General features: G+C 39.1%; 1 protein-coding gene across 4 annotated transcripts in view; it reads left to right on the top strand.

Moving 5' to 3' along the window:
* The window catches only part of BANP (BTG3 associated nuclear protein), a 146,495-nt gene that overhangs the window by 645 nt on the left and 121,867 nt on the right, over positions 1-23,983 (top strand). For all 4 annotated transcript variants that reach the window (XM_084533043.1, XM_084533041.1, XM_084533042.1 and 1 more), the window contains exons 2-4: positions 11,140-11,284; positions 12,639-12,733; positions 14,066-14,265. In XM_084533043.1, coding sequence (XP_084389169.1) covers positions 11,215-11,284; positions 12,639-12,733; positions 14,066-14,265 — 365 coding nt within the window. In that variant the 5' untranslated portion in view covers positions 11,140-11,214. The remainder of the gene's footprint in view (positions 1-11,139; positions 11,285-12,638; positions 12,734-14,065; positions 14,266-23,983) is intronic.

Genomic DNA, 23,983 nt, shown 5'->3' with positions numbered 1-23,983 from the left:
TATCTTCAAGTGGTTCTTCTTCTTGTTTATTTTATTTATTTTTTTAATCCCCGTATCGTGGGAAATTGTGCACGCTACCAAATATAGTAATTTTATCCTGCTGTGGGTATATTCTACTATCAGTTTATTTTTAGAGTTCTCAAGGGAAGAATTATTTTTTTCAAAAGGAGACAAGTTTGGAGGGGCTTTAGCAACTGAGTGCTTCAGCTGGAGCAGCTCTCAATTGCAGTAAAATGATAATGGGGTAATTTATCGTAAAATGATAAATATATATATTTTTTTGCCTTTTGCTTGAGGTTACTTGAGCTGCAGTACCCTTTTGGCTTCAGCCTGTCAAGAAGCAAAGATAAAATGTGTTTGTAGGATTTTGAGTACTTAGAATAAGATTTTAAAATAAACAAGCATAAAAAAACTTGTCTTAATAACATTGTAATGGTGCCTCTTGAAGCAATGGATTTACTAGGTTAGGAAATATTAGTGTACCTGTGAAATGGTTGTCCATAAAAATTGACCAGAATAACGAGTATGTGATCCTGGAACTGGAAGAGCCTTGCTCCATACATTAAATGGCTTCTTGGCAGCAGTTCAGTTTTCAGTAATGCATGAGAAGATGTTAGGAAGAACGTCTAGCTAATTTATCAAACAGAGCGAAAGATGGTGTTTGGATTCTGGAAGCGTTAATATTCCATCTGCTTTAGAGGATGAAAATATTTTGTAACTTCTGTCTTTGTTTTTAGCTTATATTTTTTTTATCATAACAGAAACTGGCTTTAGAGCCTTAATTATTAAGCCATGTATTAATGGTGTGGTTATAGAACGGGTTTTAAGTCTTAAAGGAGTAGTGGGGTGTGTTGGGAGTACAGCAGGAACGCGGCGAGCGCCGACTGCCAACGTTCATAGCTGACAGGGCTCCGTCAGCATGTGCTCTGCTGAGAGTGCTGCAGGAGGGCTTGTGTTTCCTGCCTGGGCTGTTTTTAGCACAGGACGACATACACGTTTTACATGGTTTTCTACAGATGAGGTGAGGAAAGATGAGCTCGCACCTCCTTGTAGCGGGGAGAGCTACTTCGGGTTTACCCTGAGTTTGCAGATTGGTCCTCGGCTGTGGGATTCAGACTCACGTTAATTACAGTAACATGCTCACATTTGCAAGGGTTTCACCTCATCTCTGGTCTTCAGCTTTGCCCTGAACTTGTAAAGCATCATTTGTGCAGGAAGAATACACGTCCTTTATTTTTTCAGAACTTGCATGTCCTCGTATCTTTCACTGAAGAATGGCTTCAGTTGAAGTCCCTATGATGCTCCTTAGCAAGCAAATTAAAAGCTCTCTGATGACATTCATTTTAGAAGGAGGAGATGGGCATTTCTTTGTGCACAGAAGTTCTTGCCCTAGAGATCTACAGAAACGGTTTCTGTGAGTTGAGCAGAACAGCAGGAGCTACTTGTAGGAGACAATGTGAATCAAATGATTAGAATGACAAAATGTCTGTGTATGCCAAACCTTGCCAATAAATTTTTTTCCCACAGATTTGATTTCCTCTAGTTTGGAACCTGATAGTTGTTATCTACTGAAGTAATTTTATTTGTTTTCTGGTCTTTACATATTCATTAAAAGCTAAATCACACTCTTTTCTTCAAGTAAAAATAAAAATAATAAAATGTCTTTAAAAGTCACGTCAAACACTTGTTTCCTTGCAGTTCTAGCTTTTTTCAAAGCTACTGTTAAGCGCTTAGTTCTGCTCGCCGCTTGTTAGACTGCATGAGAAGACAGTAAGCGGGCATGCATAAAAAGATTAACTCGATAAAATCCTTTGCATTTGGGACTTCAAATAAAATAATTTATGACATTGTATGTTGGACAAAACTCCTTTATCTCGGTTCCTGTTTGTAAAAAAACCTTTACTTAAAGGGAAGAAACCCAAACTACTTAAGGGAAAAATAAGTTATGGTCAAGGTTTCCTCTGAAAATTTGAGCATCCTTATCTCATGCTGAAAAAAAAAATGCACATCTGCTTTCCCATGGTGTGAATTCATAGAAACTGTAAAGAAAAACACCACTTGCTTCCCTGCTCCTTATAAACACGTCTGCTACGTGTGTCACCTTAGCTCTAAGGGCCCACTGATAGATACTCTTGCACGTCTAACGCTGGAATTACCTTTTTCTTTGGAGGAGGGAGGGGGAATGGCAAAACAGGGTTGGACTGTAGTGATGAAAGTATTTCAGAAGAAGACCTATCTGTGCTTTTCTACTTACATGATGCTCTTCACATTATTTTCATAAATATTTTTGTAAGAATTTGAAAACGTGATAGCGTTATCCCTGTGTTTTAAAGCAATGCTAAGGTCTGTTTTGGGAGCTTGGATGTTTCCTTTTCTAAGTGGTTGCAGGAGGGAAATCTGTTAAGACTTCTGAGTGAGCAGGTTACCTTTTTTGTTGTTGTAGATCTTTTGTTGGCCACGGTGCTTCCTGATAGTAGGAGCCTGTAACAGCATTGGCTTCTTCCACCAGAAGTGCTAGACCAGAATTTTTTTCAAGTACATAGACCAGTAGCGCACGTGGTAGGAAAAAATAGGAAATGTTATTTATTCCCTTTTGTTATCAAGTTTCTGCTTGAGATAAGACGAATACAGAAGAATTAAGTGTTTGTGCACAAGTTTTCCCTGAGCCTGAGCCAGACATCAAGGATCTGCAGACTGAAGTGAAATCTTTGGGGTGCTTTTCAGGGTCCTGGCAAGCCCGTGTGTCAGTGCAGGTGCTGTCCTGGGCATCTCCTGTGCTCGGGCTGAATAGCTCTCCAGGGCAAAACCTTCAAAAGCTACAGCGAAGTAACTTTGCAAAGGGAAAGGGAAACTTTCTAATCCTGTAATAATCCTGTAATCTTCCAGTTTTAAGCGTCTCTGCCTGCAAAAAGGCAGCGCCAAGCTGGGTATCTCACAGTATGTGGGACGGGGCCAGGGCCAGGTGCGTGTCTCGTTCCCACAGCCTGCTCCACGTTCATTTTCCCTCTCTAAAGAGCTGGTTCTACAACGGTGAGTGGATGTGGCGATGAGAGGAGAGAATTGTGGCTTAGCATCTGTGCTCCACCACGCAGATCTGCCAGCAGATGTGTGCCCAGCCTCTTGGCAGGAGGGCGGCAGCAGCCTTGGACGCGGAGCGGGTCAGCCAGATGGAAGTGGCCTCAGCAGCGCCGTTCCTTTGCAGAGCAGCAGGGGATGGGATGATTCCTTCAGTGACCTCTTTGGGTTTGAATTCCACCAGTGGGGCTTTTCAGCGAGCCGTGCTGGCGTAGCGTGCTGTCAGGAACGTGATGTGGCCACGATGCGGGAGCTGCACATGTGTTCCTCGAGGCTTGTGCGTGGCTCGAGCACCAGGCTGCCGGCCAAGGGGCAGGGCTTGGTTGCTGTTGCTTTTGTTTTATCTAGGCAACGACAGGTCACTTCTGCAGCCTGTCTGCTTCCAGGAACATAAAAGCCATTTGTGCGCTACCTAAAGCCTCTCAGCGATCTTTTACATGGCTTTAAGTACAGAACTCTCTGATTCTTTATGCTGGAGAAGCATGGATGTTGTTAAACCGGAGAAGATGAGTGCCAGCCAGCGCCTAGTTTGATCTGCCTACTGCTGTGATTTCAGTTTGAAACACTCTGACTTTACTGATGTCTTTAACTATTTAGAGCAAATAATATTCTCCAAGGTTTCTCGAAAATAACTCAGGTAATTCCATCGAATGAAATAAGCCTTGTTATTCCAGTGGTCGTTTAAAATTTAATATGCTGAGATGCTGTTTGTTAAGCTGTTTGCTTGGGAACAGAGAATTATTTTTAATGAGAAAAAATGACTTTGTGATGCGGAAATAATTGGAGAACATAATGGAAAAACGGGGCTTTCAGAGGTATAAATTGAAAGCTGTGCTAATTTCCTTAAAATCTGTTTCCCATCCTTCGATCTCAGCTGTATACTTTGCACTGCAAAAGGAAAATCAGTTTAAAATAAGACAGGTTGACAGATATGCGGAAAAAAATCTAGGCAAACAATTGTAGTAGAATAGAGAGAATTAAGGTATGAAGCAGGAGGTAAACTTCAGGGATTGCTCCTTACTACTGAAATAGTTAATGAAATTGTCTTAGAAACACACGCAAATGCTTTTTGTCAGGTGTAAGTCACCATGTAGGTGGCCAATATTCAGAAACTGTCATTTTGTTCAGCAAATTTTAGCAAGTGTTGTAATATTGTCATTTTTTTCACCTCCTCCTCTCTTCCGGCAGCATCTGATAGCTTTTAAAAATCGTTATTTTTAGTTGCAACCCTTTTGTTATGTTACTTATTTTCCGCTTTCCAAAGGGGATGCAAATATTAAATTACCATATGTTCTGTTGAAATATTCCTCAATAAGCTCCTTGCTGTTCCTTGATAACAAATAATGCTTTAAGCTTTCGGCTGGAGCATGGCAATGTGCTTCGATTCCTAAATAACAGGAAAAAATCTTCAGTTTTGAAGACCAGAGATCGAGATCAGTCCTGTCTTGTGCATGTGATTATATTCCCTTGTTAAAAGCCCAGCTATGCCTCTTCGGGGCTGTTTGCTCAACAGATAGTAATTGCTTTATTTTATTTCACTGGGTTGCTTTACAAGGCTATACATTTTTTTTTTTAAGTCTTTTTTTTTTTTTAATGTTGTTAGTTTACCATTTGATTGCTACTCTTACAAGTATGTAAGTATTTATAGACCTACGGGCTGTCACTGCAGCTGTAGGTCCTCTTTTTGATCTTTGGGGTGTATTCCTTATAGTTCTAGGCATTAGGAACCTCCAGAGTGAAGTTTCACTGCTATTTCCTGACATTTGAGAGAACTTGAATTTTAAACCAGTACATTTTATTTGGATAATGCACACAGTATATTTTTCTCCTTCTTCTGGTGAATTAGGCAAGTTTAGCTTCTTCAGACACATGAGCAGGTTCCTGCTGGTTGGGCTGAATTGTCCTCAGCCTCAAAGCATAGTTACAGTTACTCTCAGGAGTGGATGAATGTCCTTTTTAGCCCCCTTTGATGGCGTGTTCCTTCTTTGCACTCGATGTACTTCTCTAGCTGTTGTTAGGGATGGTCCTCAAGGTTCAGTCTGCAGGAATCAAACCTAAACCTGCAGAATAAAGATCTGGGGGCGTCCCTTAATGGTCTGTATGTGTCAATAGCTGCTACCTAGATCTGTTAGTCTGCCCATAGTTGTATTTCTTAGGAAAAAAAAAATCATTTTGAGTTGAACCAGTAGTTATACAGGAAGTGTCTCAAATATTAGACAAGTACACAGTAGCATTAGCTTGGAAGCACCTATAAATGTGTCATGTAGTCTTAAAGAACTTTAGCTTTTTGGCTTCCACTTCATATGGGAAAAAAAAAATTAAAGTTTCTCAAAATGATTTTTGTCTGTGCCGATGAAGTTTCAAAAAGTTTTGTTATCCGTGCACTTTTTTTTCCTGAAGTAATGAAATTCAAAGTTGATAGAAATTGTGTTTTCTAAAATCGTCTCTTGAGCAAGTTTATGGTGAAAGATTTGGTGATGAACTTCGCTTCAGTCTCTGGGGCTTTGCTGGGGGAAAATGTGGTCCCTTGGTCATTTGTGCAAGAACCCAAGTTTCATGACCATCACACAGATCCCTGTGCTGCGGAGGAGACTCACCTGACCAAGACTGCGTTTGTATGTCTGTAAAATAAAACAGGCATTTGTACTGCTTGTACCCATCCTCCAAGCTGGATTCCTGGGACTGGAAGAGGACCCCGCGGCTTTTCTCAGCCAGCTTCTTGGCTGCCTCTGCAGATTTTCAAGTAGCAGTGGGTGAAGCTTGTTTGCTGTCCTGCTCTGCCCTGCTGCTTGTGGAAACGAGCGTGGTGCAAGAGCTTGGGGTGCTGCCTGCTCTGAATGAGTGCTAGGCTCATTCATGTCATAGCTGGTGATGTTTCAGATACCAGTGACTTCTGGAACATCATCTTTCCAGGCGAAGTCCTCATTTCCCACCCCCTTCCCCAGCTCCTAGTCACTTCTCAATAAAGGACCTTCGAGATGTTCAGAAATTATTAAACTGCCAGTTTGCTAGGACTACCGAGTGGTACTTCAGAACAGCAAATTTACAGGACCAAGCTTGGACTGTCTTTCTCAGGCTGGTTTTGTTGTCGGAAGGTCCATGGCTGCATGGGTCGGGAGGAGTTCAGGTGTGCTTTGGAGCTGTCTTCGTTAGTCAGAGAGCACTCTGCAGGCATTCAAGGCGTGCTGGTAATCTCACCAAAACCACATCCATGCCTAACATCTGCACGATGTTTTGGATCTTGCTGTGGCACAGAAGCAGAATACTTTGATTGATGTTGTAGTTGTCGTAGAGAGCTGAGATCTGCCCCAAATAGTTCAGGTTGCGTTAGGCACTTGTTTGGTATTCCTGAAGTCAGCCTGAAGTATTGCAGGAAGACAGATGCATGAAGAGGTTACTGGGGGAGAAGTTGCTAATCTCAAATGGGTACAGACAAAGGTAAAAGGACACCTGGGCTGCCTGTCTCACCCCCCTCCACTCACGGGTAGAAGCTCTTTGAGAATGGGAGAGACGTTTATGTAGGTCATAGGAAAAGGGCTCTAGAAGCCTGGTCTTTAAACCCAAGTGTTTGTTTCTGGAGGGATGTTATCAATAAAGATTCTCCATCTCTGGGCGCAAGCAATAAAACGTGGGACATCTGGTTCTGCATACTGCCTGCGCTGTTTGAGTGGCTCTCGTTTCATGCTCGCTGGGTTTCGAGCCGTACAAGTCGTGCCTCGCATTTACGACCAATATCCTGAGTAATTTCACAGTGATGCAGGAAACTGACCTCTGCTTTAGGGCCCCGAATCTGCAAGCACTTAAGTATATCCAGCCCATATGGGCAGGCTCGCTAAGTTCAATGGGATTGTATGTCGGTAAAATTGGATTCAGGCTTCTTTACGTGTTGAAGCACCTGAAAGTGCACTTGCCATAGGTGTTAACACATCCTTCCTAGCTCCTTTGGGAATAATTCCATCAAAGCTGTGCCAGTGTGGTGTTTGTACAAGGTCCACGGGGAGCTTGTGCTCGAATTTCTGGTGGATGTGACCACACAGCCACTGCTGGGTTTTTTGAGCTGGATCGTGCCGAGTGGGGCTGAACACACAGCACTGTGCTGGTTGTGTTCTGCTTGGGTTGTGCTGGGGTTGTGGTCAAGGGCAGCGCATCAGCAGAGTTAGAAGCAGACATCCAGGCAAACCAGTGCCTTGTACCAGGTGGAATGATGTATACAGGTGCACATATGCATACGACCAATAATAATTACAATGTGTTCACAACAATGTTCAAGAATTTCTGCCTCCCTGCGAGATTTTGCACTCCAAAGAAATTTCAAGATCCTTCGTTTCTGAAGCAGCTCTTCCCTTCTGTATATTGCCATCTCCGTTTTAAGCTGGTCATGGAGTCCATCAGCGTAGTGTAGTTGTTATTGGTACTTATTTTAGGTATCTACCTGCAGATTGTTAGGGCCCCTGTCCTTGCTTTCCTAGGTAGGGGATGACTTTGTCATGTCTTGGGAGGGCCGAATTTCTCCCATCTCTGGCTGAACCAAATATGCACGTATATTACACTCAATTTTAAGCTGTTAACCTCCTGTGCTTGTGGCATAGTTTTACTCTAAAATTTACATAAAACACTGTTTTTACTTCCCTTTTAAGGACAAAAGCTAAACAGAAGCTAAGAATGATTAGAGTTCGCCTGCATCGTTTTTAGTGGTAGTAAAGAAGTGTAAAATGTGTTTTTTTTGGTTGTCGTCGAAAATAGTTTTTGACTTCATATTTTGACAGCCTGTAGCTTCAGAGAACTGGGGTGTAAAGGAGGCTGGGAGCTCCTGCATTTGACCCTATGTGCTGTTAAATTATTGCTTTTTATTAGGTTATTCCTCACCTGCTGAGCAAGACAGAATTTTCTTCATTTATCAATAACACTGAGAAATACCAGGCAGGCACGAATTATCTGCTCAAAGAAGAGGAGTTCAAGTAAACACTGTGCAGAGCAGGGCGTTGGAGAAATAATGATTGTTAGCTTTAAATATAGTGTTTGCCCTCACTAGTGAGTACGAGGGAGAAGATTTCTGTTTGGTGCACGTTTTTGTATGTTAACAAGTCACTGGCTGATTTTGATGATACACCTTGGACTGGTGCCCTACAATTTGTAAAGCCATCAGATACTCCAGCAAATAGGTTTGTTTACAAGGGAATGCTCGGAAGAATTACTCTAAATGAATGTTTTAAAACAGATTAATTAAATTGCATTAAACTCATGCGTGGATAAACTCATCTAGAATCCAGGTGCCCTGAATTTCATTTGGCTGCTTACAAATATTTCCTTAATTAAACAGAGGCTATCTTAAATCTGTCTTGGGTCTATCAGTTCTGAGTAAGAGCACTCACGGAGATATTTGGAGCACTTTATCTGACCTACCCCAGCTGTATCACACACAGCTCAAGGTATGAGGGTGCCCGAGTGCTGTAGTGCAGCAGGAGGCTGCAGCACCGCTCCAGGCTTTTGGAAACGGGGAGTTTGGCCATTCCTCTTGGGTTTATCCCGAGCTTCCCGGCTTTGTTTGCATTTATTTTTCTTATACCTTAGTATTTGGTCCAGGTAATATTTCAGCACTGGGTTCTCAATGCCAATGTACAGGCATTTAGTTTAGAATGAATGGGGACTGGGGTTTCAGCCACGAGAATGAAAGGGGAGGGGGTTAAAAAAAAAAAAAAAGGAAAAAAAAACAAACACAAAAGACAAATTTTGAGAAAGGAAGTGTTCTGCTTCAGGAAATGCTGGTAAATACTTCATTGAGTAAAATATGTGGAAAATGTATTGGAGAAGTTGTTATTCTGAATTTGTTGACTGAGGCATTTTAAAGGTATTAATATAATTCTAACTCTAACTTTAATCCTGTTAAATTTTATCAGAATAGCCCGCTGCTGACATTTTCTGTTGTGAATTGAAATTCTGAAGTTTTCAGAGGAACGTTTTCAAGTTGTGGTAGCTGCTGTGGTCGCGGTACCCAGCAGAGCTCAGTTGGGCATTGCTTTCAGGACCCTCCCGTCTAGCATTAACAACAAATACCTCTTTTCTCCTCATTTTTGGATCCAGGAGCTCACTGACTCTGGTGACAGCAGAAGGATATTGTGTTCAGCCTGGAGTGACTGCAGAACTGTGTTCTGTCCCAGTGTTGGCTCATTGCTGTGTATGGTTTCCTGAAATTGTAATAAAATTTGTTGAAATGGAAATAAATACTGTTGTTACGAAGAATTGTTGCTGTGTATGTGTAATAGCTCTCTTCCCAGTCCCAGTTTGGTTGGTGTGCTGTTGTTTAAAGACTGACAGAATCTTTCAGGACTTATTTTCTGATGTGTGGTCGAATACTGTCAGACTATGACCCATAAGAGATGGAGAACAGAGGTCACAAGTGTGAAATTATTAGTTTGTGTGTTGCAGAAAGGTTTAATTCATTTCACTACTTTATAGAATGAGATTTGAAAGGCTAAATATGTGTTAGAATGGATTTAAAGAAAAAGAAAATCAAAAATCCTTTGGAATGACTTATTAGGTAGTGGTGTGGTTGTGGATAAAGCTGGTTAAAAAGCAACACGTGAAGCATCGGGGAAGCCTAGCATGGTGTAAATAGACAAAGTGTTAAAAGTTGGGTTTTGTTCTACTTTGTCCATTTTTATTGTTTGGAGTGGTGGCCCTCTTCACATGGAGGGCAGGGCAGTGTTCCTTGCAGTATGTGCCATTATGAAACAGTAACTCCAGCACAGCTGTTTTATTATGTTAGGGCTGGCCGCCTACCAGGATTTCTCAGAAATGGCAAATGCGATTTGCCAAAATGGCATCCATGTGCACGCACGCCTTGCCAGCTTTCTCGGGCGGGCTGCCACGCTCTGCGCGGCCCCGACAGCTTTTCACCACGATCCCAATTTCAGATGACTCAGTGTTGGCAGCGCTGGGATTTGGAGTAAACAACTGCGATGCGTGGGGAGTCCTCCGGAGCTGGGCTCTTACAACACGCAGACCCTTCTCCACCTCCTGTCCCCCTCTTCCAAAGTTCGTGCTCCACCTGTCTGGCTTAATGGCTTTCTTGTGCTCGAGTGGAAGAGGGAAAGAGGAAAATCTTTATGCATAGCTGGAGGTGATTCAGCGTCGATGTTAAGGGATGAGTTACCATTTCCACTGGTCAACCTTAAATTATTGTGCTAGTGGTTTTTTTGCTTCAGGTTAGAAAGGAAAAAAAAGGACTGATCTCCTTGTATTCGTTGTCCATCCTTTTATGACTGTGGGAAAGCAGAGGTACAAATGGTTCCAGTGATTTTAATTCAATTTTACAGGGTGAAGGTTTCTCTTAAAACACCAATAAATAACCTTGACAGAGGGTTGCAGGGGAGCAGGGCTGAGAAATCAGGGCCGTATTCTGAAAATGCTTTCATCAGAATTGAATTGTGGAAAAAACAGGCGGGTTCAGTACCCAAAAAAAGAAGTTTTGTTTCAAGTCTGCTTGTAACTAGCTGCAAAGAAGCTTCCTGTTCTCCCTGAATTTTAGGTGCCCGTTAAAATTTCCTCATGGTAGGACTTTGTGTTCATATGCATCTGTACAGACTGCAGTAGCCAGTGTGGTCTGGGAACTTCATATGCTATTGCAACATCAACACTTAGGTCTGATCACTCCCCAGAGCTAAGGAATAATTTGCAAATTAAACCCCTGCAATTTTTGAATGTTCTTTTAGACATTTAATTTTTATTTTTTTTTAATCATTTTAAAAGAAAATGTTTTCTTTTGTGTTTTACACTGATGAGCTGCCCAGTCTCTGATGCTACTTGGTCTCCTTGTCCACTGGGAAAGTGCAGCAAGGTGAATGAGAAAGGAAAACTTGTGCTCTCAGCCTACTTATAATGTAGAAAGTTTATGGAGATGGGTGATGCCCGTATTAAAGTAGCAGTTCACACCATAGTATGATCCTTTCTCTACGTCGGTCATTTCCCTTAAGAATTCTCTCTCCTTTTGTAGAGGAAAGATGAAAAAATAAATGCCAAATGGCTATATCAGGTCTTAACGCTCCTCTTGCTGCTGTTTTTCAGGATTGCATGTCTCGTAAAATCACTTATTTGGGGGCCTGCGGTGGTGTGTGACGGGACATCGCAGCCTGCTTCTGAATGATGTCAGAACAGGACTTGGCAGATGTTGTTCAGATTGCTGTTGAAGACCTGACTCCAGATAACCCAGGTACAGTAGGGGTGGTAGCTATGGCATGAGAAAGATAATGTTTAGGATTACCCATTTACAAGGTGGAAATCACTGCTGAGATGCTTTTTAAAAAAATATAAAGTGCTGCTGCAATATTTACTTCGAGAGCCACTTGTTAAGACTTCCTACTGAATTTGGACATCTTTACTTATGTATTTCTAGTACCCTTTGGATCAAGTTAATTTTTTTTTTTTTTTTTTGCTTTTCTTTTAGAGACTTTTTTCTTCAAAGGTAGACTACTGCCAAAACTCTATATGCCAAAATGAATTTTTTTTTTTTATTTCAGACCAAATCCATGTTTGAGACTTTTCCTTGAATAAGAACTATCACCCATCTATTATGAATCATTGTTTTACTTGTAAAATATCTTCTCTCAAACATTGTTAAAATTCTTTGGATTTATAGCAAAATGACAGTAAATTTGAAAAACACTTCTGAAAGCAAGCATAGTGATTTCCTTTACTTAGAATTTGATCTAAGGGAAAACATGTTGAAATCAACTGCAGGCATTAATCCAATGCTGTCATGTATAAGTGAGTAAGTGTTGACAGAAAGAACAGTAACTGCAGGTACAGAAAACACAAACACATTTAAAAATACTTTTCTGATGCAGAACAGAAAAGTTCTTTCAGAAATGTACCCAAAGAGATGGAGGAGAACGTGAGACTTACCTATCCCAGCCTAGTTCATAACTTGGTGGGCATCCAAGGATTATCACCTGTAGCGTGGTCAACCTTAAACAAGCTTTCCTTTGCTCGATTTCATAAAGGACCTTGAACCTGGGCTCATTTCAGGTGATGCTCTGACTTTGACACTGTTCAGGGCTGTACGTCTTCCTTTTACCAGCGAGGTTTTCCAGTTCTAAGTTCAGAACACTTCTGTTACTGTTTCTTCAGAGTGTTTACCTCTAGATTAAAAGCGTTGGGGATCAATAGGTCTGCATAACCAAGTACTTATTTTGGAAAATTTTCAGGGTTTAGTTAATCGCTACTGGAGAGAAATTAATGGTTTAGTGGTGGACTTGGCAGTGCTAGGGTAAAGCTTGGACCAGATGATCTTAGAAGTCTTTTCCAACTTTAATGATTCTATGATTCTGTGGGAGAAATCCTGCGTTCATGCAGAATTAGAACTGCTTACAGTTTTGCAGAGTGTGAGGGTTCAGAAGCCAGAAGTAAGTTATCATATATATTTAAGAGAAAGCATTAAAAAAAAAATAGAAATATACAATATGTTAACTCCTTTCATATTTTTTGATTTGTCCATTTAATATATTTTTAATCCAAGTTTTACCTCTTGTATTATAAGCTATGCCCATGCTTATTTTTCTTTGCAGTTGTGTTGGAGAATCATGAAGTGACAGACGATGACGTAGAGCCTACTCTGAAACGTCAGCGGATAGAAATTAACTGCCAGGATCCCTCTATTAAGGTTACAATAATACCCTTTTCTGTTTTTACTTATAATGCCAATTAAATTATTTTTCTTGGGGAAATGATATCAAATGAACTAATGCTCATGCATAGTACTGGAAATGTATCCCTGTAAATGTTTGTGTGTTTATTTTCTGCATAAATTTTAAAATCTGCATAGTTGGCTAATCTCCTGGTAGAAAATCATTAGCAAAAATTTCATAAGCAATATAAAATTTAATCAGAAATAATTCTAGTAGCTCAAACATCGCTCCATCTTCTTTGATGAAGTGAATAATCTCAACCCTTAAGAATAAATTTGATATATTGTATGACAATACCCAGGTATTGTAATAAGTATATTTTAAATACATTGAATATATTTTTATTACACTATGCAGATACTTTCAGCATGTTTAAAATTATTATTTTAAGCTAAGAATGTTCCCCTAAGAGTTGAGCTATATTTGGTTCAGGCTCTTCTGTACTTGCAGAACTTCCCATGCTGCTCTCTCTTGTGTTTTAGTAATGTTTTTGTCTTGGAGCATAGGCATGTGAGTTGTATTTTACTGCCATGCACATTAAGCAGTATGTAATTTTGTCTAGAAATTCTGCCATAGAAACTGAAGCTCTGTATTAAGACAGCAGGGGGGAAGCAGCACTGCAAAGCAGCTCGATGGGGTGTAATTTGTAGTTGAGGGCCACAAGATGGCACAGTTGCTGTTTGCAGAGGAGAGTGTGTGTACCATTACTCTTCAATAGCCTGTTTTTTCCCAAGGGGAACCAAGTGGAATATGCTTTCTTTTAAATAAAATTGCTTAGGAAAACAAAGTTTGTTTATTTGCTTTTCTTGATTTGCTGTTCAGGAGAAAACTGAAATGAGTGGCATTTATTGTCCCTGATGTGATTTGTGTTGATACAATTCCACTGTAATTATCCAAATGTATCTGTTTGGACAAGGAAAGAAATTCTTATTTAATTTTATCCAGAAGGATGCTTTCATTGATTTATATACTTTTGTTTTTAAATATATTGAATGAAAAGCTTTGGCATGTGATTTAAAATGATTTTGTGGTGTAAGGAATCATAGTAACAAAGTGCTTAGGTGAAAATGTGTTTGGCTTGGGTGCTTTTGGCTTCTAAATAAAGATCTGAAAGACTACGAGAATATTAAAATGCTCCTGAATGTCATCGGTTCTGTATGTGGCTGAATTTAGTCACTAGGCACATTGCTAGTTCCTTTAGAATTGTTTTCCAGTCACATTTATCTGGAGCTTCCTTATGTGTATGTTGCTGAAGATAAACGTGTAAGTCTTTAAAAGCAGTTTCTCTTGTATTCTCCCCTTTCTAGTCATTCCTGTATTCCATTAATCAGACAATATGCCTGCGACTGGATAGCATTGAGGCAAAGTTGCTGGCACTAGAGGCTACCTGTAAATCACTGGAAGAGAAGTTGGATCTTGTCATGAACAAACAGCACAGCCCCATCCAAGTCCCCATGGTGGCAGGTTCTCCTCTTGGCGCTACGCAGACCTGCAATAAAGTACGATGGTAAGAAAAGAATAGATTACTCATCAGTGTGCTTTTTAAAATAACCTAAATCCTTTTCCCTGGCGTCAGGCTCTGCAGCTTTCTTTATAGCTGTCAGGAACTTGGTGTGCTGCTTATGAATGTAGAATTATTTTCTCAGAGGTAATTTTTGTACCAGTTTCATGATGTTACTTCTACTTAGAATAAGACTGATCATGTCGCACCGGTCCACGGACAGTTTGCAACTATTTCCACATTTAGTTTTGAATTAAACTAGACAGATTCATCCATCTCTGGAAAAGTCACATCATCTGTTTTAGATGGGTTTTGTAGACTTGCTTTACTTTTATTTATGTGGTTGTTTTGAATTGGTGAGTTCATCATTCTGATTGCTTCTCATTTTACTTTTATCAGACAGAAATACAGCAGAGTATTATATGTGCTTATTTTCTAAAGACTCCTGGTAGAATAGCACTTATGTTTATTTTGGGGTTAGAAGTAGGAGATGGAAAATCTGTTAAATAATCTAATCCACTGTGATGAAAGGGAAGGTTTGACCTGGAGTACCTTTATGAGTTGCCTAATATGGTTCTAAATATCTTAAATACTGATGTGCCTGTCGTTTTACCATGGGTATTATTCCAGCCAGAGGAATATGATGATCAAGAGACTTTTTTTGTGTTACAACTTTTCCATCATTCATATTTCTACAGCTAGGAAAAACTTAATACTTCTTTAAATAATGACTTTTTATTTTCCATTACAACTGCATAATATTCATAGACAACTTTCACATCATACCATTCTAGTCAACATACATGAACTTAATATGCTTTTTGTCAGTCTGTTTTTCAATCTTCTGATATTTCATCACTCACTCTGAACTTTGTTAATAGCTGAAAAATATTTTGTATGTATTTTTGATACGTTTTGCTCAGTGCACTGTTCCAGGTGCACTACTCTACATCTCTATAGAAAAAATTAGTTCCTTTATGTTGAGTTGCATCCATGTGAGGTAAGAAAACAAACCACAAACACTATCCTTTTTCTGTTATACCACCATACACTTAACTGCTGCACATATATATATATATATATTTACTTTTCGTATTGCTATTTGTATAATAGGTATTCTAAGTTAAAGAGTGTATCTTAGCTCATAGTCACATTTTATGGTATCTTGCAGTTCATGCATTTATGAAACAGGATGGAGTATAATCTTGCTACCACAAGAAGTTCAAAGTTGGAGATTTTACATTCAGAGGGAACACTTTGCTCGTGCAGTTGTACCTGTTGTATAATGCAGACTGCCTGTTACCCCACAACCGAAAGTGATTACTTGTGATGAACAGAGTCTAGTTTTCAGAAATGTACCAAATCAGTATTGAAAAATCTGAAAGGATAAAGAACTTGATGTGGTTCTTGATCTCTTTTTAAAAGTTCAAATATCTCTTATTTTCAGTGTAGATTTGAAGTCTGCTTATTTTGCTGTAACAGACACCTGCCTAGTTAGGAACACTTCACGTTTTTCATACTTTTCCAAAAGTGATTTCCTTTTTAGATGTCCACATACAGTGTTGGTACTCCAGAATTCCTTTATTGGCCTTTTTTCGTATGCTGTTCATGATCATTTTGATCACTGGATATTTTCCTTTTCCCTTCTTCCATTTAATTTTTCTTTAAACAGGTCCCGTGTCTACATTACCTCATGCTTTTGGAGTTTCCCTATGATATGTGAAAAAGGTCAATTACAGCTAAATTCCATATCAAAAGAGATTAAGTACCTATAATAACTGTTTGGCTCATAGAGCAAGTAACTGAAATATTACACAAGCGTTTTCACTAAGCTTTTTGTTCTTGTAGCAGTCTATGTGACTCAAAAGAAAACAGGGGTGTATGTGTTTAACTTGCAGGTCTTTTTGGCGTTAATAACACTTCAATTTCAAAGGGATGGAATGTTTCACTGAATTTCCTGTCTCTCATTCATTCATAAAAGCCTTCCTGGCTTGTTCATTGTTTCTGATTCACAACCTATGTGGATTGTTATGTTGTATCAACTCCGTGTTGTTTCCTCTTCCCCTTCCATTGCAGATGGCAGTGGAGAGCTGCCAGCCACAGTTAGTGTTTTGGATAATAGATTCTGCATCTGAATGAGATTCATCAACCCCCATCTCCTTTTTCTGCCACAATAATACCAACAAAAATACTGTAGGTACTTAAGACAGGTCAAGCAGATGCCTGTACAGCTGACTCTTACCTTTTTTCAAGAAATACCTTTAGATTTGTGATCTCTCTCCTTCCACTCTAGAGTGATTTTTTTTTTAAATTTTTTTTTTCTGGTGTTCTAGTTGCTTGCATTAATTTAGTGCAGATTTAATACGATCAAAATGTGTGTTACAGCAGTGCACACAGTAAAGCATGTGGACTGTGCATTATAAATTCATGCAGTTTGATTGCTCTGTTGTGTTTGTGCTTTTAAAATTCAATGAATTTCTTAAGGCTTGTCAGCTGGAAATATGTGCAGGTCATCAAGTGATGAAAACCAGGACAACTCAGACAGAGGGGCTTTTTTCTGGCTCACCTTGTGGTGGGGGAGTTGTGTAGTTGCAGTGCAACAGGTAAATTCACATCTGAGCACTGTGACTATGATGTGGGGTCTTAAAATGTGTGTGGTGCTGTTACATATTGGCTGCTGATGAGCTGGAGTCGATAAAATATCATCTGACCATCCAGTTGTGTTATGGAGGCAGCAGTGTAACTTTGGTAATGGTTGTCAGACTTGCGTTCGATGATAAATGGCCTTTTCTAGAAAGCTTAATATGTTGACTTACAGGGATAACTTGTACCTTTTTTTGGTGCCAAGCTATTGTTTCCAAGTTTTACAAACTCTTGTTAGGGAAACGAAGCAGAAGTTTTCAAGGAGACTTGCAATAAATCTGGAACCACCCCATGTTTTTAGCTCCCAGGACAGAAGTGCAGTACGTTTTAGTCTTACTCTGCTTTCTGTCTATTACGCACGCGAGGCTTGATTTGTGTGGAAATCTTCCAGCATCCTTTTCTGGGTATGTGTACTTTGAAGGCTTGTTGATGTTTCTTGGAAAATTATGAAATGCTGTATTCAGAAATTAGAGTACTGTCTATTGCTCTTGATTTTTTGTGTCCGTGAAGGTGTACTTATGCTGGACCGTGCTCAGTTCTTTCATTCCTGTTTTTGATGCTGATCTGCAGTTACGGTACTTCGTTATATTCCAGCTACTTGCAGTGCAGGTATGCAGGAAAGTAAAGGATATATGGGCCTGTGTAAAGAGTAATTTCTGTGAGCAGTTGGGATACTCAGGAACAGCAGGCTAATTTTTAGATCTCCTAGAAAGAAGCTTAAGCTACAGCAAAAACTAACAGGAGAAAACATTTTAAAGGAAGTCGTGCAGAATTGGAGATGTGATGTGCTGTATTTCCGTGAGTTATTACATGAAGAGCAGAACTAAATAAGCCTAGTTTCTCCACATTTATTTAGAAAGACCATCGGAAGTTTTCAAAACACAAATCCTTAGATTGCACAGGGTCGTGTTAAACTTGGAGCTTGAAAAGAGCCAAGAACAGTAGCAACGTAAGTTAATGAGTCGATGCGGGGAGTAAGTGCCTTGTCCCAGTGATCCCAGCTTTTCCAGCTTCGTGAAGCATTCGTACAGCCCCGCTTCCCCGTCCAGGAAGTGATTGTCTCTCGTCCTCCGTCTGCAACATTTCCTGGCAATACGGCTATTAAAAATATCTAATTACTTTTCTTTATGAGGTATTGCCATGGTCAGAAATTCCAGTAGCTGCCGAAAGCTTCTTCGATAGCACAGCTGGTGCAGTGCCGGCTGCCTGTCGGAATGGCAGCCCCAAATGATAAGTCTGAAATGGAGCATGTGCCCAGGTCCTGAGATTTATAAGTTGATGAACGCAGCGTGTGACAGTGCAGCTAAAATCTTTTATCCGCATTTTAAAGAAAATATTTCATCTGAAAGACTTCAGTCCAGAAACTGTTATTTTTGTCAGCATCTTTCCATTAATCATTTTTCTGCGTGGGTAAGCCCAAGTATAAATGGTTCAGGTTGATTGCTTTAGATAACACAGGAATTTGTTTTGGTTTCACAGAACCTTCCATCATTTGTTTTTCTGGATATTTTCTGCAAAAGTTACATTGTGCAATTCTACTGTACTTTTAAGTGTTTTTTTTTTTTTATCGTTATGTAACTGAGAGTAACAGTTTTAGAAATGTATTGATTTTGGAGAGGATTTAAATTTTAAATTGCTATTTTCTTCAAGATAAAAATGTTTCTGATGAAATATGGAAATTCGTATGTAAATAGAGTTTCTTTAGTTCCAATATTTCCTTTGAACCTTTGTTATGGTAAAGTTGAAATACAGACCACATACATCTGGTTCTTTACTACATGCATTTGTGGCTGACCGATTAAGGATACCGATCACTAAGCATAGAGATAGAATTTCATATATTTTTGTCTTTAATGGGAACTGGAGAGTTAAATGGAATTGCAGAGTTTAATGCACTCAATATTTGTGCAAGGGCCTGATACGGTATCCTTGGGCATGACTTGTTAACGGGTTGGACGCTTTCTTAAAATAAAGCTGCTTCGGATAGATCTGACTGCATTTAAATGCAGTGTTGGTAGTTTAAGTCAGCTGCTTCTGGAAAACAGCATTTGTCTTTTTTTGTCTTAAGGTGCAAACCAAGGTTTTTACATCTCTTTTACAGGAGAAGGCTTTTGATGCAGTTGTGTACCAGATGGGATGTAAGAACTTGCTTAATTTTTGTAGATGTAGTTTGTTAACGTGTTTGCTTTATGATTAAGATTAATCAACAGGGCGTAGTAAGGTTTGATGAATGGGGTTTGTTCATCCACTCTGCTTGCAGTTGCAGATTTGTATTTCTGGTGTATCGTTGTTTACAAGTGGTTCTGCAGGTGAGTAATACAAAACTGAAAAGTGAGATGATTTTAAATGAAGTTGTAAAGCAGCGTGGGAGTAGGGAGAAAAATTACAGTATGACATTCGTTTTGAATTTCCCAAAAGTATTGTTGCCCCCTGCATAGAGCCTTTAGGGGAAAAGGGAAAAATAATCTATTCCAAGTATAAGTATAAAAAACAAATGCCAGAATTTTTCTTGTGCATATATATATATATATATTTTTTTTTTTCCTAGGAATTGCAACCCTCTTAACCAATCTAATTTCATGCTGTCAGGTGTTGAATAGCTTTTTCATTTTTGTTGCATTTTGTTAAAATGAATAAAAATCCTTATGGCAAAACTGTGCTACTCCTGGCTTTTAACAAGAATAGTCATTCTTAAGTTCCTTTATTAAATGGTGGCTGTTGAGGCTCTGGGATATGTAGTTAACCTCTTTTCCACATTTTCTTTGGTTGATTCTGCAACTCATTAGGCAATGTAAACTACTCTCTGAATTTAATTCATGGCTATTATTTCATTCCGTTATAAACTCATTGACAAATAGATTAGCATTATAAACCTCTTGGATTGTTAATACCTTCAAGTAAAGTTAGAAGCTAACTCTCCCTTAGTGGAAGTATGCTTGCTTCAAGTCTGAAGATACTCAATTTGCAGGAAGGATTTTTTTAAGGTTACCACGGCTTGAAACAAAGCGTGTATTGAGGGCTATAGTACCCTGCAAGATGTATGGCAGATGGTTTATTTTTCAAGTTGCAGGTACATTATTCTGCCTGCCGTGAGCCTGTTCTCATGCACTGAACTTCGGCCTGGAAAAATATTTGTCTGGTAGCTTATTCAGCCCCCAAGACAGCTCAACAGTCAGCCTGAAAAAAAAAAAAAAAAAAAAAAAAAAAAAAAAAAGTAAAATTAAGCCAGGTTTAAAAAAAAGACAAACAGTTGTTATTGATAATATCTTGAAAACAGTCAGTTATTTGGGGTGGTAATCAGAATGTGTTAGGAGGCTCTCTGGAAACATTCTGGAGTTCATCAGGTCTTCAGAAATTCCTGTCACTTTCTGTAAGCAAGCAGTGTTTACTTATCCTTCGGAATATCTTGTGTTCGAGCGCTTTCCAGCGGAGTCTTCAGCACAGGCCTTGAAGTCTGGGAGTGGCTGACAAAAACACAGATGAACTTCTGTCATTGTTTTGGACTGGACCCTGCGGTATCAATAAATTACCAAACTTTCCCTGCCACTTTCTGTTGTCAGTCAATGGTATTGTGTGCAAACAAACTTGTTTTAAATTAACGGCTGGAGTGTCATATCTGGAGCTTCAGCCAGTGAGGGTTCTGTTTATAATTAATGGGATTGTGTCATCAAGAGCTGGGGATGAGCGTGCTGCCCTCGCGTTGAACGGCTTTTGTGCGGGTCCTGCCTGGTTGTGGGGAATTGTCTGGGATTGTCTGGGACCTGTTGTCACCATGGTCATCTCAGGCGCGCTCCCGGTTAAGGAACAAAGTTAACAATAACAATATCTAAAGATCATAATTTTTTTTTTAAATCAAGACTTTAGAGCATATTTATTCTTTAAGATTTTGTTTAGAATCTCGATTTTTTTTTTTTTTAAGATTGCACATACATATAAGCAAAATAAGCTTAAAAATAGCATTTTAGACTAAGTTGAAGTTTAACTAAGGGAGTTAGGACTTGAACTGCCATTCATAATTGCACTGATTGGCTCAAAATGCTGTTATTTTCCTGCCTTTTGTGGCTTTTGTTTTCAGTTCTGCCACCTATTATTATTATTATTATTTTAAATCTCTCACTGCAAAGCCAGGTGATAGAAGGGTTGCTTACACGTGCGTTTGTGTGTGTTTTCAAGCTGAATGCATGAAATGCAATCTCTATGTTTTTCTTAAAAGACGAAAATTAGCTACTGCTTCCTTACAATGCCAGCCAATGCTTAGCTGTATTTTAGCCTGGAAGAATTGTGGCTTGAAATTTGTAAAAGAATGGCTGAAAACCCCACATAACTGCTGGAGGTATAGTAGACATGTTTATCTGAAAACCGCAGTTCTCTCTTAAAATCAGTTTGGATGATAAAACTGAAGTAATCAAATAATGGAATTCTGCAATTAGATGGCAGCCGATCTTTCCTGACATCTTTTTATCCAGAGCTGCATACTGTTAGTTTCTTCTTCTGCAGTTTGAACAAAATACTTAAATGTTTGATTCCCTGAAAAATACTATAATGCTTTCCAAAGTCTCCTAATTTCTCAAAAGAACTTGTTAGCCTCAGCATCTTTAGATTGATTCTGGTTGTCAGTTGTAATAATACTGATCAACATCTTTTTACCTGCATTGAAGTCTGCATTTCAGGTACAAGTACTCGCTACAAATTCAGTGAACTTCGGTGATTCGTTGCAGTTAGGACCACTACATGATTATATTAAAAATAGTTTTAGGACTCTCATGACTCTGATTTTTATTGCTATTTGCTTTATCTGGTACGATCTACAGCAGCAGTGCTGCAAACAATCATCATTCTTGTTTTGGATGCGTGTGCTAGAGACTTAGCTATTTGGAAATTAAGCTCGTCTGTTGGTTGAGCCTGTCTGGAGTTTTGTTACAGAGCATTAACAAGTGCTCCAAATTCCATGTATCATTGGTTTCAGTGTATCTTACATTTAATCCCTCCACTATTGGGAGTTAAAATTCATGCAGGACTAGGGAGAAGTGGTGTCTTGTATTTAAGAAGTTTGTACAGCAGTGTTCTCATTGGAATTTCACATTCCATTATTGTTGCACTAAGATACTGAGGAGCCAAGTGTTTAGTAATTTGTTGGTGGGATTTGATAAGTTCAGAAACAGTATATAACTTTCAGATAGCCTTTAGGTTGAGAATACAAGGTCAGTTATAGAATTAAAATAACAATTTAATAGTAACATTTCAGCTGTGTTTTGGAGAGTTCAATAATTCATGGATATAGACCTAATCTATAAAAACTTTTTGAAGTGACCAAGATTTGAACTGTGTTGATTTGTTTTTCCCAGTCCATATGTTCTTAACTTAATGGTTTCTGATGAAATGTTGTTTGTAGTGGTCCAGCGATTCAGATGACAGCTTAGCAAGTAGCGACTGATAATTTCTGTGTGAGAAATAGATGCAAAGTATGCGGATTTTCTGAAATTGTGATGGTGATTAAAATATGCCTATGAGGCTCAAAACAAAACTAAGGGTATGATTTTGAATTCTTAAAAAAAAAAACCACTATGATAGCTAAGATTTTCAGCAATATGCACTTAAAATAAAGGTGATAAATTTAGGTAATAAGCTTTCTTCTTGTTTTAGACAAGGGTTTCGATCTTGCGGATGTGTTGGGAAGCTTAGTATTTGACAATTTGCAGTGTTATCATACCTTAAACTTCTTGGTTGTTGCTCTTAGCATGTGACAGATGTGAAATCCTTTAAACAGGGGAGTTTTGAAACATCTGAAATAATTTGTGTGTTCTGAGCCACATGTGGGTAAGCATTTATTCCCACTTAGCTAATATACAGCAACTTCGTTCTGCATCCCAGACTTCAGTGAAATTTATGGCGCAAAAACAGAAAATCAGTTGCATGGAGCCCCTCGTGGTGCAATATATCACTATTCTTAAGAGCAAGCTAAGAAATGAGAGTGCTGAATGCACAGGGAATTTGCCCCTCGTGTCAAGACATTTTAGAAATCAGCACCCTTTAATTGTAAGAGTATCTGAGAATGAAAAAGGGAGGCGTACATGGAGATCAAAAAGGCTTTGAGTTATTTACATGGATTAGGGGGGACATTTACTAGTGTAATTAACATCTAAGAACATTTAAAACCAATTATAGAAGTATTAAAAGGTAGGCTGACCTACGCCGTTGCCAAATCCCATAAGGTCATATTAGATAACTGCTGCGGAGAGCAGAACATTTACCTTAATTCTACGGTTCTGTGAACACAGCCAGCTATTGCATTGAAGAAATAAAGGCAGAGAGTACATCAGTTGCAGTTTGCTTCAGGACAAATGCCTTTGTATGGCTCACGCTGCTCCTTTTTCTTAAATAAACATTTGCAAAGAATTATTGTTTTTAATGAAAGGGAATAGTGTTTACTCCATGACTGCTGTAAAATGGGTGAAAAAGATTGTTAGGATTTTATTTAGTGAAGCTCTGTAAATTTTAATGCATTTGACACAGCACACCAGATTATGGAAGCATATGTTGCATACTATACATTTTACAAAGTAATATATCAAACGTAACAAACAGAAGGGGGCAGAAAAGCCTTATATATTCACGTGGACTCCAGTTTTGAGAGTTGAAATATTTTTCACGTTAGTGTCTGAAGGTGCTTAGGGTTCAAAAATCCAGTGCTTAGGAGCACTCTCCCTTGAAATTTTTGCTGTAACTTCGGGTATTTGCTTCCAAGAGTAGAACGACAAGAACAAATAAAGAGGGGAGCACCTCATCAATCTGTGATCGCAGGGGGCGAATTTCCTTCCTCCTTTGGAAGGACAAATTTCATTTCCAAGATGTGATTCAAAGTACTTTGCATCCCTGTTCACACCAGATTAATGTACCGGTAGTGCTATTTTAAAAAGCTGGCAAAAACGACCTGTCTTCTTACTTACGGAAAATGATACATCAGTATAGTTTTAAAAAGAATAACCCACAGTGTTTTTTGGAGAGTCCCTAGTTTTGCTTTAAGCAAGGTGGAAAAGAGCTGTAGATGGATTCAGAGCCTCAGCAGGATGAAACAGCCGTA

The sequence above is a fragment of the Aythya ferina genome (assembly GCF_964211825.1).
Source record: "Aythya ferina genome assembly, chromosome: 12".
Lineage (NCBI taxonomy): Eukaryota > Metazoa > Chordata > Aves > Anseriformes > Anatidae > Aythya > Aythya ferina.
This window is presented reverse-complemented; position numbering and strand designations above follow the sequence as displayed.